At 43.6% G+C, this 13813-nt stretch overlaps 1 protein-coding gene across 4 annotated transcripts in view; it reads right to left on the reverse strand.

The window, feature by feature from the left end:
- The window catches only part of tbc1d17 (TBC1 domain family, member 17), a 46754-nt gene that overhangs the window by 13529 nt on the left and 19412 nt on the right, over positions 1-13813 (reverse strand). For all 4 annotated transcript variants that reach the window (XM_043679538.1, XM_043679539.1, XM_043679537.1 and 1 more), the window contains 5 exons: positions 12348-12451; positions 9213-9307; positions 6917-7033; positions 3585-3685; positions 2094-2193 (listed from right to left, as the gene is read on the reverse strand). In XM_043679538.1, the coding sequence (XP_043535473.1) occupies positions 2094-2193; positions 3585-3685; positions 6917-7033; positions 9213-9307; positions 12348-12451 (517 nt within the window). The remainder of the gene's footprint in view (positions 1-2093; positions 2194-3584; positions 3686-6916; positions 7034-9212; positions 9308-12347; positions 12452-13813) is intronic.

Below are 13813 nucleotides of genomic sequence, written 5' to 3' on the forward strand. Positions count from 1 at the left end.
CTTGGTCCTTTCTTGAACAAGGGGGTTACAACAGCGATCTTCCAATCATCCGGGACTGTCTCTGACTCCAGTGACTTTTGAAAGATCTCAACCAACGCCTCCGCTATTTCCTCAGCCACCTCCCTCAAAACTCGAGGATGTAATCCATCAGGGCCATGAGATTTATCAATTTTAAGACCTTTTAGTTTTCTAGCACTTTCTCTTTTGTAATGGCAACCATACTCAACTCAGCCCCCTGACTCCCTTTAATTGTTGGGATATTACTCATGTCTTCCACTGTGAAGACTGACGCAAAGTACTTGTTAAGTTCTCCTGCTATTTCCTTATCTCCTATCACTAGGCTTCCAGCATCAGTTTGAAGTGGCCCAGTGTCTACTTTTGCCTGTCGTTTGTTTCTTATGTACGGAAAGAAATTTTTGCTATTGTTTCTAATATTACTGGCTAGCCTACCTTCATATTTGATCCTCTTCCTTCCTTATTTCTCTCTTTGTTATCCTCTGTTTGTTTTTGTAGCCTTCCCAATCTTCTTATTTCCCAGTGCTCTTGGCCACTTTATAGGATCTCTCTTTTTCTTTGATAGATTTCCTGACTTCCTTTGTCAGCCATGGCTGTCTAATCCCTCCCTGGATAATCTTTCTTTTCTTGGGGATGAACCTCTGTACAGTGTCCTCAATTATACCTACAAACTCCTGCCATTTTTGCTCTACTGTCTTCCCTGCTAGGCTCTGCTTCCAGTCTATTTTTGTCAATTCTTCTCTCATGCCCTCATAGTTACCTTTATTTAACTGTAACACCATTATATCCGACTTTGCCTTCTCTCTTTCACACTGCAGACTGAACTCTACCATATTATGATCGCTGCTTCCTAAGTGTTCCCTTACTCTAAGATCTTTTATAAGGTCTGGTTCATTACATAGCACTAGGTCCAGAATAGCCTGCTCTCTTGTGGGCTCCATGACAAGCTGTTCCAAAAAGCCATCTTGTAAGCATTCCATGAATTCCCTTTCTTTGGATCCACTGGTAACATTATTTACCCAGTCCACCTGCATATTGAAGTCTCCCATGATCACTGTGACCTTGCCTTTCTGACATGCCTTCTCTATTTCCCGGTACATGTTGCGCCCCTGGTCCTGACCACTGTTAGGAGATCTGTACATAACTCCCATTTTGGTTTTTTTGCCTTTGTGGTTCCTCAATTCCACCCACACAAACTCCGCATCATCCGACGCTATGTCATTCAGTGCCATAGATTTAATTTCATTGTTAACTAACAAGGCAAGTCTGCCCCCTCTGCCCACCTCCCTGTCTTTTCGATAAGTTGTAAATCCTTGGATGTTTAACTGCCAGTCCTGAACCCCCTGCAACCATGTCTCTGTGATGCCTACCACATCATAATCATTCACGATGCCTACCACATCATAATCATTCACAATTCCAACAGGTTTGTCAGGCACGACCTCCTCTTACTAAATCCATGTTGACTTGTTCTAATCCGACCCTGCTCTTCCAAGAATTTTTAGGTCATCTGCTTTGTTACGAATGCTACGAGCAGTCAGGTAAAGTGCCTTAATGCTAACTTTCTTATCATTAGAGATATTGGAAGTCATAAGATGTCCTAAGTTATCCTTCCTTTTTGCTGCATTACCAGTTTGGCTCAAGCTTAAATCCGGCTGCACATATGCTATCCTGCTGCTTATCTTTCCATTTAAACGCCATACTCCTTGTCACTTTCACTTTCTCTTCCCCCCAATTCAGAAGTTTAAAGTCCTACTGACCACCCTAGTTATCCTCTTCGCTAGAACATTGGTACCTGATTGGTTCAGGTGGAGACCGTCCCAACGGTACAGATCCCCCTGATTCCAAAACTGATGCCAATGCCCAATGAAGTGGAATCCCTCCTTCCCACACCAATCCCTTAGCCACGTGTTTACTTCCTTAATTTTCTTATTCCTATGCCAATTGGCTAAGAAAATTAGGGAATTAGGGAAGTTGCTTTACCAATGACCTTCCCTCCGTCATAAAAGGTCAGGGTGGGAATGTTCACTGATGATCACAAAACACACAGTGCCATGCGCAACTCCTCAGATACTGACCTAGAAAGTCACAAAGTGCAGAATCCAGAACTCTCAGCAGCAGGGCCAACTTTTCTAACTGTTCTTTCATGCTCTCTTGGCTCTCCTCAAAGTTGCGGTGCTGTGAACAGAGATAAGAGACAAGACTGCTAACACTGATAGAATTAACACTGCCAGAAACGAAACAGCCATAATCACAACCACAATTCAAACCATTTGCTCAGAATTAGAATCTTCCCTTATCAGAGATACATCTAAAATGCAAAATGGTGGAAACACACAGGCGGTCCGGCAGCATCTCTGGACAGGAGAATAGAGTAAATGGTTCAGACCAATCACTTTCTGTCAGAACTGGAGATAAAGTCATCGATTGGAAACATTAATTCTCTGTTTGCAGAGATACTACCAGAGTTGCGGAGTACCTCCAGCATGTTCTATTTTATTTCAGATTTCCAACATCCACAATATTTTGCTAAAAATAAAATTGGACGAGTACTTAATCCCCAACTACTGTAGAGAGAATCACATATTGCTGGATAACTACAGGGTGTTTCAAAATGCGTATGGCTTATTGAGCATTGTTTATTATGTTAGAGTTAAATAAGAGAGATACAGTTGTTAATTCTGCACCTAAGAATAGTGGAATAGAACATCCTAAAAATATTACTGACTACTATCATCCAGATTCTGGATCAGTGGCTCGTTGGATGCTGCCTGAACTGCTGTGCTCCTCCAGCATTTACTGCCCATCCCTAATGACTCAGAGGGCAGTTAAGATTCAACCAGACCAGGTGAAAATGGCACTTTCCCTCCCTAAAAGGACATTAGTGATCGAAATGGGATTTTATAACAATGGATTCATGATCATCATGAGGAGGCTGAGTGGTGACCTTATAGAGATTTATAAAATTGGGAGGGGCATGGATAGGGTAAATAGACAAAGTCTTTTCCCTGGGGTGGGGGAGTCCAGAACTAGAGGACAGAGGTTTAGGGTGAGAGGGGAAAGGTATAAAAGAGACCTAAGAGGCAACTTTTTCATGCAGAGGGTGGTACGTGTATGGAATGAGCTGCCAGAGGAAGTGGTGGAGGCTGGTACAATTGCAACATTTAAGAGGCATTTGGATGGGTATATGAATAGGAAGGGTTTGGAGGGATATGGGCCGGGTGCTGGCAGTGGGACGAGATTGGGTTGGGATATCTGGTCGGCATGGACGAGTTGGACCGAAGGGTCTGTTTCCGCGGTGTGCATCTCTATGACTCTATGAGACTCAAATTTTTTTTAAACTGAATTCAAATTCCACCATCTGCCGTGGTGGGATTGAAACCTGAGACCCCAGATTGTTATCCAGCTCTCTGGATTAACTGTCCAGAGATTAGATCACCAGGCTATTGTTTCCGCAGTGCTGCATCTCATTGCTTTACCAGCAACGTGGGAAGACCTGAGGATGTGAAAGGTGCTGTTTTCTTCTGTACTCGGTGAAGCAGACTATCCACGGCACTGGGAGCACTCACCACTCGCTCCATGAAACCAGTGAAACACCAGAAGGAATCGACTTCATTCTGTGTAACGTACAGTATCGGAGAGAGGAGGTCACTCATTCCCTGAACATAGCCTGCAAAAACATAACGACAACTATTGTAAATGCTCAGCTTGCAGAGAGGATTGAAGGAAGTTTCAGAATGGTATCAGAGCTGAGGAACCTGAACACTGAGGAAGATGGAGCTGTACTTTCAACTGGGAAGGTTAAGAGGACATTTAAATTATTCAAGGGCTTTGATAGAATAGATAGAGAAACTGTTTCCACTGATAACAGTCAATAATCAAATGGACAAGGATTTAAGTTAAGAGGAGACAAGTGTATCTTTTTAAGCAGCAGGTTGCAGCAATATGAAAGGATGCCGAAAGCGGATTTAATGGGCTCAAATTCCTAGGGAGCAGCAATATCACACAGATGCCACTCCAATCTTTCTATTTACAGAAGAGGAGGGCGCTCTGTACTTCTTAGATGAGAGGCTGCTTGTATCTCCAGCCAGAGTGTGGACGTATTTGCCTTTTGACAGTTCTTTTGTGGCGAAGGTTAACCTCGCCTTGTTACAGCAGTCAGCCACTGTACCCTCTACTCTGAAATGTAAAAGGTGCGGATAGCGACATTTGACAGCGCCTAACAAAGGCTCATTATCCAAGTATGATGTTATGGTGCTAGGAAGTTAGGTTGCCAGTTGGATAGGGGATACAATATCAGGTAGGCAGGGTACCAGCTGGAGAGGAGTAAGGTGCTAAATGATAGGATGCCAGACAGGTGGGATACCAGCTAAGTAGAGTGCCAGAATACAAGGTGGTCAGGTCAGGAGGGGCGAGAGAAAACTGGGTTCAGTTGGCTGTGGGAGGTTGAATGTCAGGTTTGGTGGGGGAGTGCTTTGGGTGCAAAGATGACCTGTGTTGGCAGGATGTTATGGCAGGGTCTTTTTTAGATTAGATTCCCTACAGTGTGGAAACAGGCCCTTCAGCCCAACCAGTCCACACCGACGCTCCAAAGAATAACTCACCCAGGCCCATTTCCCGCTGACTAATGCACCTAGCACTATGAACAATTTAGCATGGCCAATTCACCTACCCTGCACATCTTTGGATTGTGGGAGGAAACCGGAGCACCCGGAGGAAACCCATGCAGACACGGGGAGAATGTGCAAACTCCACACAGACAGTCACCCGAAGCTGGAATCGAACCTGGTGCTGTGAAGCAGCAGTGCTAACCACTGAGCCACCGTACTGCCCTCTTGTGGGGGTATACTAGAAGGGGGGAGGTGGGTTGAATGACTTAACTGCAAGATCAGTTTTATAGTTACTCTGGAATATACTATGTATTAATACAGTCTAACTTTGTCCTAACTATTGTACTTAATTTTGTCAGAACCACCCACAGTCTCTAATTTTTAATAGACTTTTGAAGACTTCCAGGCATAGAGGCATTCAGAGGAAAATTCAAAATTTCCCAGATATTGCTTTCAGAGTGTGCTACAATGGGATTCTGCTGAGTCCCCATGTGCAACTCCTACCTATCCTGGAGTAACGACTGTCTGGCCATTGGAGTATCTGCCCCAATACCTTTCAAAGGGTGAATACTTGAAATGAAGAAATTTGCCAGAATATGGGTAAAGTGCAGGAAGAGATGGCAGTAAAGAGAGCTAGCAGAAGTGCAATGGGTTGAAAGGGCTCGAGATGCAGTGAATTATTCTAATCATAACCCATATGGACAATATGTTATACTTTAGCCCACAGCTCTTGACTGGATTTATTCACACTATTCCTCAGTCAGCAACACGAAAAAAAACTTGTTCATCACAATACTGCCTGGGTAATCGTGTGCCCATCATGATAATCATGTCCGCTTATACAACAACTTGCATTAATATGGCGCTTTCTACCCGTTAAATGTTTTACAACAAAGGAAGGCAATAATCAATGTCACTGAACTCAAAATGTTAACTGCTCTCTGCACAGATGCTTCCAGACCTGCAGAGCTTCTCCAGCGATTTCTGCTGTTGCTACCCACTTCCAGCATCTGCAATTCTTTGCTTTATTTTAATGATTAGCAGAAATCAGATTGACTAGCCTGATACCTGGACCCTAGCACAAGGCAGTCTGAGTCGGAAGGTATTTCAAGGTTAATGAGGGAGGCAGAGTTGAACCCGAGTTCAGGGTCAAACAGCTCATCATGGGATTAGATCATTGGATTCAGTCCGAGCAAGAAACAAGCAGGGAGGATGTTGCAGTGTTTTATAGAAGCTGAACAGGGTGACTTTGAACTTGCAGAATGTTGGAAGAAATTCAAGATTATTCACGTGATGAGTTCAATTGAATTAGCTTTACAGTCGCCATCTTAGTTTCAAAATACCTAGGTACACATTCGTCAGTACAGGTTCTTAGCATAAAAAAAGAAAATAAAGAAATAAAAGGTCCAGCATTACAGTTCATAGAAATAAATGAGATAAATAGAGAAATTACAATTTCAGAATAACAGTCCTTTCGATCCAGGCCACACTGGCACCTAGTCTCTAATTCCTGTTGGGCCTTGAATCACTTTGAATCCACATGGAAGACACACAGGGCCCAATGATCAGCACGCTGCGGTGAGGGGACCCCATGCTTGGCCAAGAGGCAGGGACGGAGTACATGGACAGTTGTAGGACTAGAGACTGAACCGCAGCATCACCCAGATAAAAGCATATAGCTTTTATGAAGTAATTGATGCTGGACAGTAGGTGAGGGATGTGAATAAGCAAGGATAGGGTAACAGTGTGGGAAGGGTGAAGGGAAGCCATTATTAGGTATGCTGGGACATGGAGGAGGACAATTAAGGGAAGAATGGTGTTAACACAGCTCACTTATCAATGAAGAAGTCTGGAAAGACAGACTGCAACACGCAGACTCTTCTTACTGTTTTCAAAATAATTCCAAGATGAAAGTGGATAATACATGCCAATACTGGTTGGTCAACCAACATTGACTTTCTGTAAATTCAAACTTATCAGAAACATTGTTGCCAGTATTTTAGATTAAACCAAGTCTCTTTTATAAACTATATTTGTTCCTGAGCCTCGAATGCCCCAAATTTAAAATTCTTTGTATTTGCCCAATTCTTAAGAGTTACCACTTAGTCTAAGCTTTTGTTCAACTCAGGGTAAGAGTGTACAATGCTCAGTGGCCATCTGTGAAATAGCTTAGTGCTCTTTATAATGTTAAAGACACGATATAAATGCAAGTTATAGTTATTTGGAGTCACTGGATGTGCCCAGTCAGCAACATGCGTGTGTTTGAGAAGAGTGTGGAAGTGGGAACTTACCCAGATCGAAGTTATACATGCAGTAAGTCATCAATACGTCATTCAGCAACACCAGGCCTGGGTTGTCATTCCCCTCATAGAACTTGTTGTTGCGATCAGTCCTGCTGACATCTCGTTCTGTGGATGACAAGTCAGTTCAGCAATCGATGTGAAAAATTATTTTATCATGCAGACCTGAATAGACAGGCAGGAGGCTGGAGGAACACAGCTAGCCAGGCAACATCAGGAGGTGGAGAAGTCAAGATTTTGGGTATAACCCTTCATCTGACTGGGGGTGGGTGTAAGGGGAGCTGCACATAAAGAGGAGGAGGTGAGGGTTTTTGTGGGGAGAGAGGCAGAGTGGTGAGGTAGTGATAGATGCAGCTACCCTTAATCCCACCTCTAGTCCTGAAGAAGGGTTATACCCAAAAAGTTGACTTCTCCACCTCCTGATGCTGCCTGGCTGGCTGTGTTCTTCCAGCCTCCTGCTTGTCTACTTTGGATTCCAGCATCTGAAACGTTTTTTTGTCTCTAACAAAGTGCAGACCAGAACGCCCACACCCTGGACTTCCAGACCGAGTGGAGTTCTGGACCTCAACCAGGATGGGATTCTATAACTGGCCTGGTGCATATACACAGGCAATTGAGGAATTCTGACTCACGTCATCATAAGCAGACCTCTGACCTCCACCTCCACGTGCTCCAGTTAGACTGAGTGGACCTGGTACATGAGGAAGCTTGCTTTATGTTTGAGGCTTACAGGCCACAGGGCTTGAGAACCACGAACTCCATTTAAAGCATCCAACAAGCACAGTGTACAGATGCTCAATCCAATGGCTGACGACTATGGGCTGCTTTAAGGGTTTTGTACTGTTCACAGTCAGGTTGCACACCGAATACTTATAGCACTGAATAGGAGTCAAACACGATGTGTACATTCACCATTGTGGATTATGTTGGGTGTCAGACTCATAGTTGTGTCATATCTCTCATCGGAATAGCAGTAAGATGAGAATTTCAGCTAGTCATTACCACCTTGTCAATAATTGTAACCATTACAGCCTTGTCAGTGATATCCCCTACTCACTAATATCAGGGGAGAATAAATGAATTGCCGCAGAGTTCAGCAGCTGTATTTCCAATCGTTGGTTTTCTTGCACATTCAATTAAGTCATTTCAAACTATATTTTGCAGAATCACAGGAAGTTTAAGGAAGCCATTCAACCCATTGAGCTAATACCAACACTCTGCATGAGCAATCTAGTCCCTTCCTTGGCCCTTTTCCATTCTGGTTGTATTTCTTTTGAAAGATTGAATTTGCCTCCACCATCAACTTAAATAGTGTGTACCACATATTACACATTCACCTCATGAAAAACATTGTCCTCATATTGTGTTTGAGTCATTTGTTGTTGAGTAAATTGCCTAACATCAGTCTTCTCTGGTTCTCTAGCACTCAGAACAGCTTCCACCTACTCTGCTTGAATTCCTCATGGTTTTGAACCAGTCTATAAAATATGCATTTAAGCCTCTGTCCTACAAGAACATCTCCAAGAACAGCGAGGCTGAAGCTTAATTTACAAAATCCCATCTACAAGGCACAGGTTAGGAGTGCGATGGAGTACTCCCCATGTTCCTACATGAGCATAATTCCAACTCTCATGAAGCTCAGCACCATCCAAGACAAAGCAGTCAACTGGACTGGAATCACATACACCTCCTTAAATATTCAGTGTTCCCATTATCAGCACACACTGTAGACCTTCACAAGATGTGGTGCAGCAAGTCAAGAATACCTTTCAAACCTGTGACCTCTGCCATAGGAAGGACAAGGGCAGCACATACATGGAAAGATCATCATTTGCAAGTTCCCCTCCAAGCCCCGTACATCCTGACTTAGAATAATATCGCTGTTCCTTCACTGCAGCTGGGTTAACATCCTGGAACACTCTCTCTCTCTCTAACAGCACAGTCGGTGTTCCGACACATATGGCCTGCAACAGCTTACCACTACCTTCTGAAGGGCAGTTGGGACTGGCAATAAATGCTGGCCCAGCTAATGCCACCCACACTATATGAAACAAATAATTTTACTTTTAAATTCCTGTTGTGACGTTGTCAAGTGTCATGGGCTTTTTGCTGAGGCTTTGTGCCTTGGTGCCTGTAGCTGTGCAGTACTTCCCCTGGCTGCCACTACTCCGAGGTAAGCCTTGACGGGAATTTCTGTGTGGTGACTCACCAATTGAGATATTCTGAAGTAGATCTCTGACAGCTGCAGACTGATCTAAAAGTTAATTCACCTCCCCATTAAACTCACCAATTAGACTCTTGTATGCTCGCAGTTGGGAATTTCGCCGTTCCTGATCTTCAGTCACCGACTTCCACTGCAGTTTCATCCGGAAATACTCATCCCTGATGAAAAGACCAATACGGGTTAGCAGAGAAATACGGAAGAACGTGGGGAAGGGAACAGAAAAGCCACCTGGAGTTTGATCCTTGCAGGTGCAGCCCAGTTGACCAGGCCAGAATGGGACAAGCAAGGAAAAAAACTACAAACAAATGACCAGATTATTCGTAAGTGAAAGCAATCAGTAATCAATACAGCTAGTGCCTGCATTCCTAGGTCAGAATAATGCAGATTAGATCTGTTAGAGTACAGTTGGTTCTGCTATAACGAGTGTCTCCAATGCTAATTGGCTTTAACGTGATTGAGGAATTTAGACTGTTATTTGCAGAAAGGGAACTTTCCTGACCTGTATTGGCTATAATGCGATTCGGGTCCCATTAGTTTAAATGGCAAAGCTATTGTGTAATTTTCTTACAATGCGAGATCGTATGAGCACACGACTGTGCCATTTTTTTCAGAACTGACTGTATTCCATAACAAGGATTCGCAGATCAGTTAGCTCACTTAGAGGTAAATAACTCAATAGTGAGAACAGTAGGCAATCAGTACCCCATCAGCCAGCACTGACTGTAAACATTATATCCCCACTTTCCAAATCTCTCCATGACCTTTCTTTGTAACGTCCCCATGTTCTTCAACCCACTGATATTTCCAGGCTCCCCCAGCCTTTTGTACATCCCCAATTTTCACATACCTGATAGTTTCAGACCCGAAACCTCCCACCCTAAGCCTCTCAGGTGTGGTGTAAAATTCCAAGCAGTGGAATGTGGTGAAACGGTTAAAAATTATGTCCCAATACATGTGTGAATCTAACCAGAATGGAGGTGTTGCTTAGTCCCGTGTGAATCTTCTTATCTGTATGTAACCAGAATGGAATGTGTTTTTTAGCCTTGCTCTGCTGTTCACATGAATGTTTATATCTGGAAGGGAGTATATCAGCTGGAAAAGTCTCCAGTTCGGTGAGTCTGCTCCGGGGTTACGTTTAACCGCCGAGCGTGGGTTGTTGGCAACCGCTCTACAAGAACTGACGGCTCCCAGTTTTTGTAACATGTAGAGTGAGTATAAGCCAGACCCGTTGTGCGACACTGCGGGGAATAAAATGCCCATATTCTAGCAGTCTCGCCTCTTGGTCGTTTGTTCTGTGTCAGACTACTCTCCTACGAACCTGACCTTGAGAATTTTTTTAAAACATCAGGTTCTCTCTTCTCCTTCAAGATGTGCTTTGTTTACATTTTTAGTCACTGTTTAGCTCAGTGCCAGATTTTAATGGATAATACTCCTGTGAAGGACCTTGGAGAGCTTCACTGTGTTAAGTGCAAATTGTTGTTGTTGCAAAACCAGAAAATTGGTGTCAACTTGTTCCAAATTAGGGGCTTAATGCTGTGGATTCAGGCCAGGTCAGAATCTGACTGGTTTGTCCTATTTTACACTTGGGATCTTCACAGTCAGAACTGCAGTAAACTTTCATCTTATAAGATTAGGTAAGATTAGATTCCCTACAGTGTGGAAACAGGCCATTCAGCCTGACAAGTCCACACCGACCCTCCGAAAAGTAACCCACCCAGACCCATTTCCTTCTGACTAGTGCACCTAACACTATGGGCAATTTATAATGGCCAATTCACCTGGCCTGCATATCTTTGGACTGTGGGAGGAAACCGGAGCACCCAGAGGAATCCCATGCAAACACGGGGAGAATGTGCAAACTCCACACAGGCAGTCGCCCAAGGCTGGAATTGAACCTGGGTCCCTGGCGCTGTGAGACAGCAGTGCTAACCACTGAGCCACCGTGTTGCCCTAAATATGGAATCAAATCAAACTTTATTCTGAATGGGAGTGCATGAATCAAATCCACTCGCCACAATCATCCCACCATTTAACTGCCCGAGGAGGATAGACTGAGGTGAATGGGCCGATATTCTGAGAGATGATTTCATTGAAACACACACAATTCTCACAGGGCTCATCAGGGTAGATGCAGGAAGGACATCTCCCTTGGTTTCAGGGTGGAGGAAGGTGGGAAGGGAGTGCATCTAGAATCAGTGGGAAGTTTCAGAAAAAGGAATACAGCATTTAGCAGTGATAAAGGAGGAATTTCTTCACTCAGAAGACAGTGAATCTTTGGAATTTGCTACCCCAGACAATATATATTGAAAAGATACCAAGGGATATGGTGTTGAGATAGAAGGTTAGCCATGATCAACTGGATAGAAGAGCAGGTGTGAGGGACCGAAATGCTTGCTCTTGAAAATGTTTCCTGTGTTACCTTCGTTAATTGGAGCATCTAGAAGGATAAGCATCTCATTTTCCACTTGGAGAACTCTACAGCCTTCTGGACCCAATATGAATTTCAACAACTTTAGGGTTTGAGCTCTTCCATGACCCCCACACACCAGGCTTTGTTATCACAGTCTGCTATTACACACCTCCCATTGTTAGCCACTAACAGTCCCCACTTACAGCTATTCACCCTCCTTGCCTGATCGTTGTTTGTCCGTTCAACTGTTCTTCTCTCTGTTTGGGCTCTATCCTCACCTATCGTTTACTCCTTACACCCCCCTACCTTCTGAATATAAACTGACAGTTTCCTAGCTACCATCAGTTCTGAGGAAGGGTCACTCCACCTGAAAAGTTAATTCTGATTTGTCTCCACCAATGCTGCCAAACCTGCTGAGCTTTTCCAGCAATTTCTGTTTTTGCATCTAGAAGGATAGATCTCCGTACCTGGTTAACAGTTGAATGCTTGTTCACTCATATGGGTCATTCTGCTATAACGCATGTTTTGTTAATGTGAATTCGCTGTAACGTGATTGACAAACGGGACATCGCTTCTAAAGTGTGAACTTTTAAAATGAGTATTAGCTGTAACATGATTACATCGCCAACACTTTAAGCGTTGTTTCTAAAGCGTGATTTTTCTATAATGCTGAGTTGCACAAGAACATAACCACCACACCACTACCCGTGATAACAGGCACACTACCTTCTCTCTTCAGTCCTAAGCAGTCCACTTTCAACACAGATCACAGTAGAATAGCTCCTTACGTTTTTTGCTTTACCACAGTTTTGCGTTCCTCAGCCGTACTGCCCCAGGAGTAGTATCCCAAAAGGAATTTCCAGACTTCCCGACGGATGCTGTGGCACAGTCCCTGAGATTAAAGGAACAATTAATAAAGTGGCCACATTTTAGGAGGGATTCTGATACATCAAATGGGGACAAATCAATTCTATTGATAGAAAGGTCAGTTAAGTAGAGACACATTTAAAGTAATTGTCAAAAATTATTCCAGGTTATAACAACAACTCTGCAATTAAAAGAATGTTTCTCTTCAGAGGGGATGGAGAGGCATGTTTTTAATTGCAGAGTTATGATGATCTGGAATGTGTAATGATCTTTGTTTTTTAAATTTTTTGGTACTTCAGATTGTAAACTGAAAGGAGAAAATGATTTTAAAACCTAAGGATTGCAGAAGGGATTACTCCACCTTTTAAAAGCAGTACTTACAGTCAGTACTGTTTACACGGATGGTTGTTCAACTAGTGGGGGAGCTTTAGTTGCAGACAAACTGGCACCAGTGAGGGTGTATAAAATGCAGATCAGCATGACAACAAGTAGCTGATTGACAATTGCTCATTACTCAATCCATCAATGACAAAGACCCTCTGCCTGCAAACAGCTGTATGATTCGCTCCCAGGTATCTGAACAGTTTGTGGGAGTGAATGAGTTAGCTAGAAGCCTGCCAACCTTCAGAAGAGGTGCTGTCCTTGTCTGTACATTAAAACACCGACAGCCCACAAAAAAAAAAGCCAGTTTATTTGTCCTCACCACTTGCTGTAGGCTGTTGTTTTTAACCAGTCAGAGATTTTATAAATGGTTCTGCCCCTCCTGGAAAAAGGAAGATCGAGGAACTGCAAGTAGGGCAAGCCAGAAGGATCATTTCAGTGAATGACAGGGACAGAGACCATTGCTTCCCAGTTTATCCATCCACCCCATCTGTCTGTATGCGTATGTAGGAGAAAGTGAGGACTGCAGATCCTGGAGATCAGAGTCAAAACGTGTGGGGCTGGAAAAGCACAGCAGGTCAGGCAGCATCCGAGGAGCAGGAGAATCGATGTTTCAGGCATAAGCTCTTCATCAGGAATGTAGATTTTGTAAGGGGATCAGAGTTTTAACTGAGAGTTAAGTACAGTAGTTTACCTGTAACTAGAATCTTTTTTCTTATTAATTCACATGGCAAAGGCATCATTGGACAGGCAACATTTATTGCCCATCTCCAATTAGGAGAAAGTGAGGACTGCAGATGCTGGACATCAGAGCTTAAAAATGTGCTGCTGGAAAAGCGCAGCAGGTCAGGCAGCATCAAAGGAACAGGAGAATCGACATTTCGGGCATAAGCCCTTCTTCAGGAATGTGGAGGGTGTGCCAAGCAGGCCAAGATAAAAGGTAGGGAGGAGGGACTTGGGGGAGGGGGATTGGGAATACGATAGGTGGAAGGAGGTTAAGGTGAGG

The sequence above is a fragment of the Chiloscyllium plagiosum genome, chromosome 39 (genome assembly GCF_004010195.1).
Source record: "Chiloscyllium plagiosum isolate BGI_BamShark_2017 chromosome 39, ASM401019v2, whole genome shotgun sequence".
NCBI classification, from domain to species: domain Eukaryota; kingdom Metazoa; phylum Chordata; class Chondrichthyes; order Orectolobiformes; family Hemiscylliidae; genus Chiloscyllium; species Chiloscyllium plagiosum.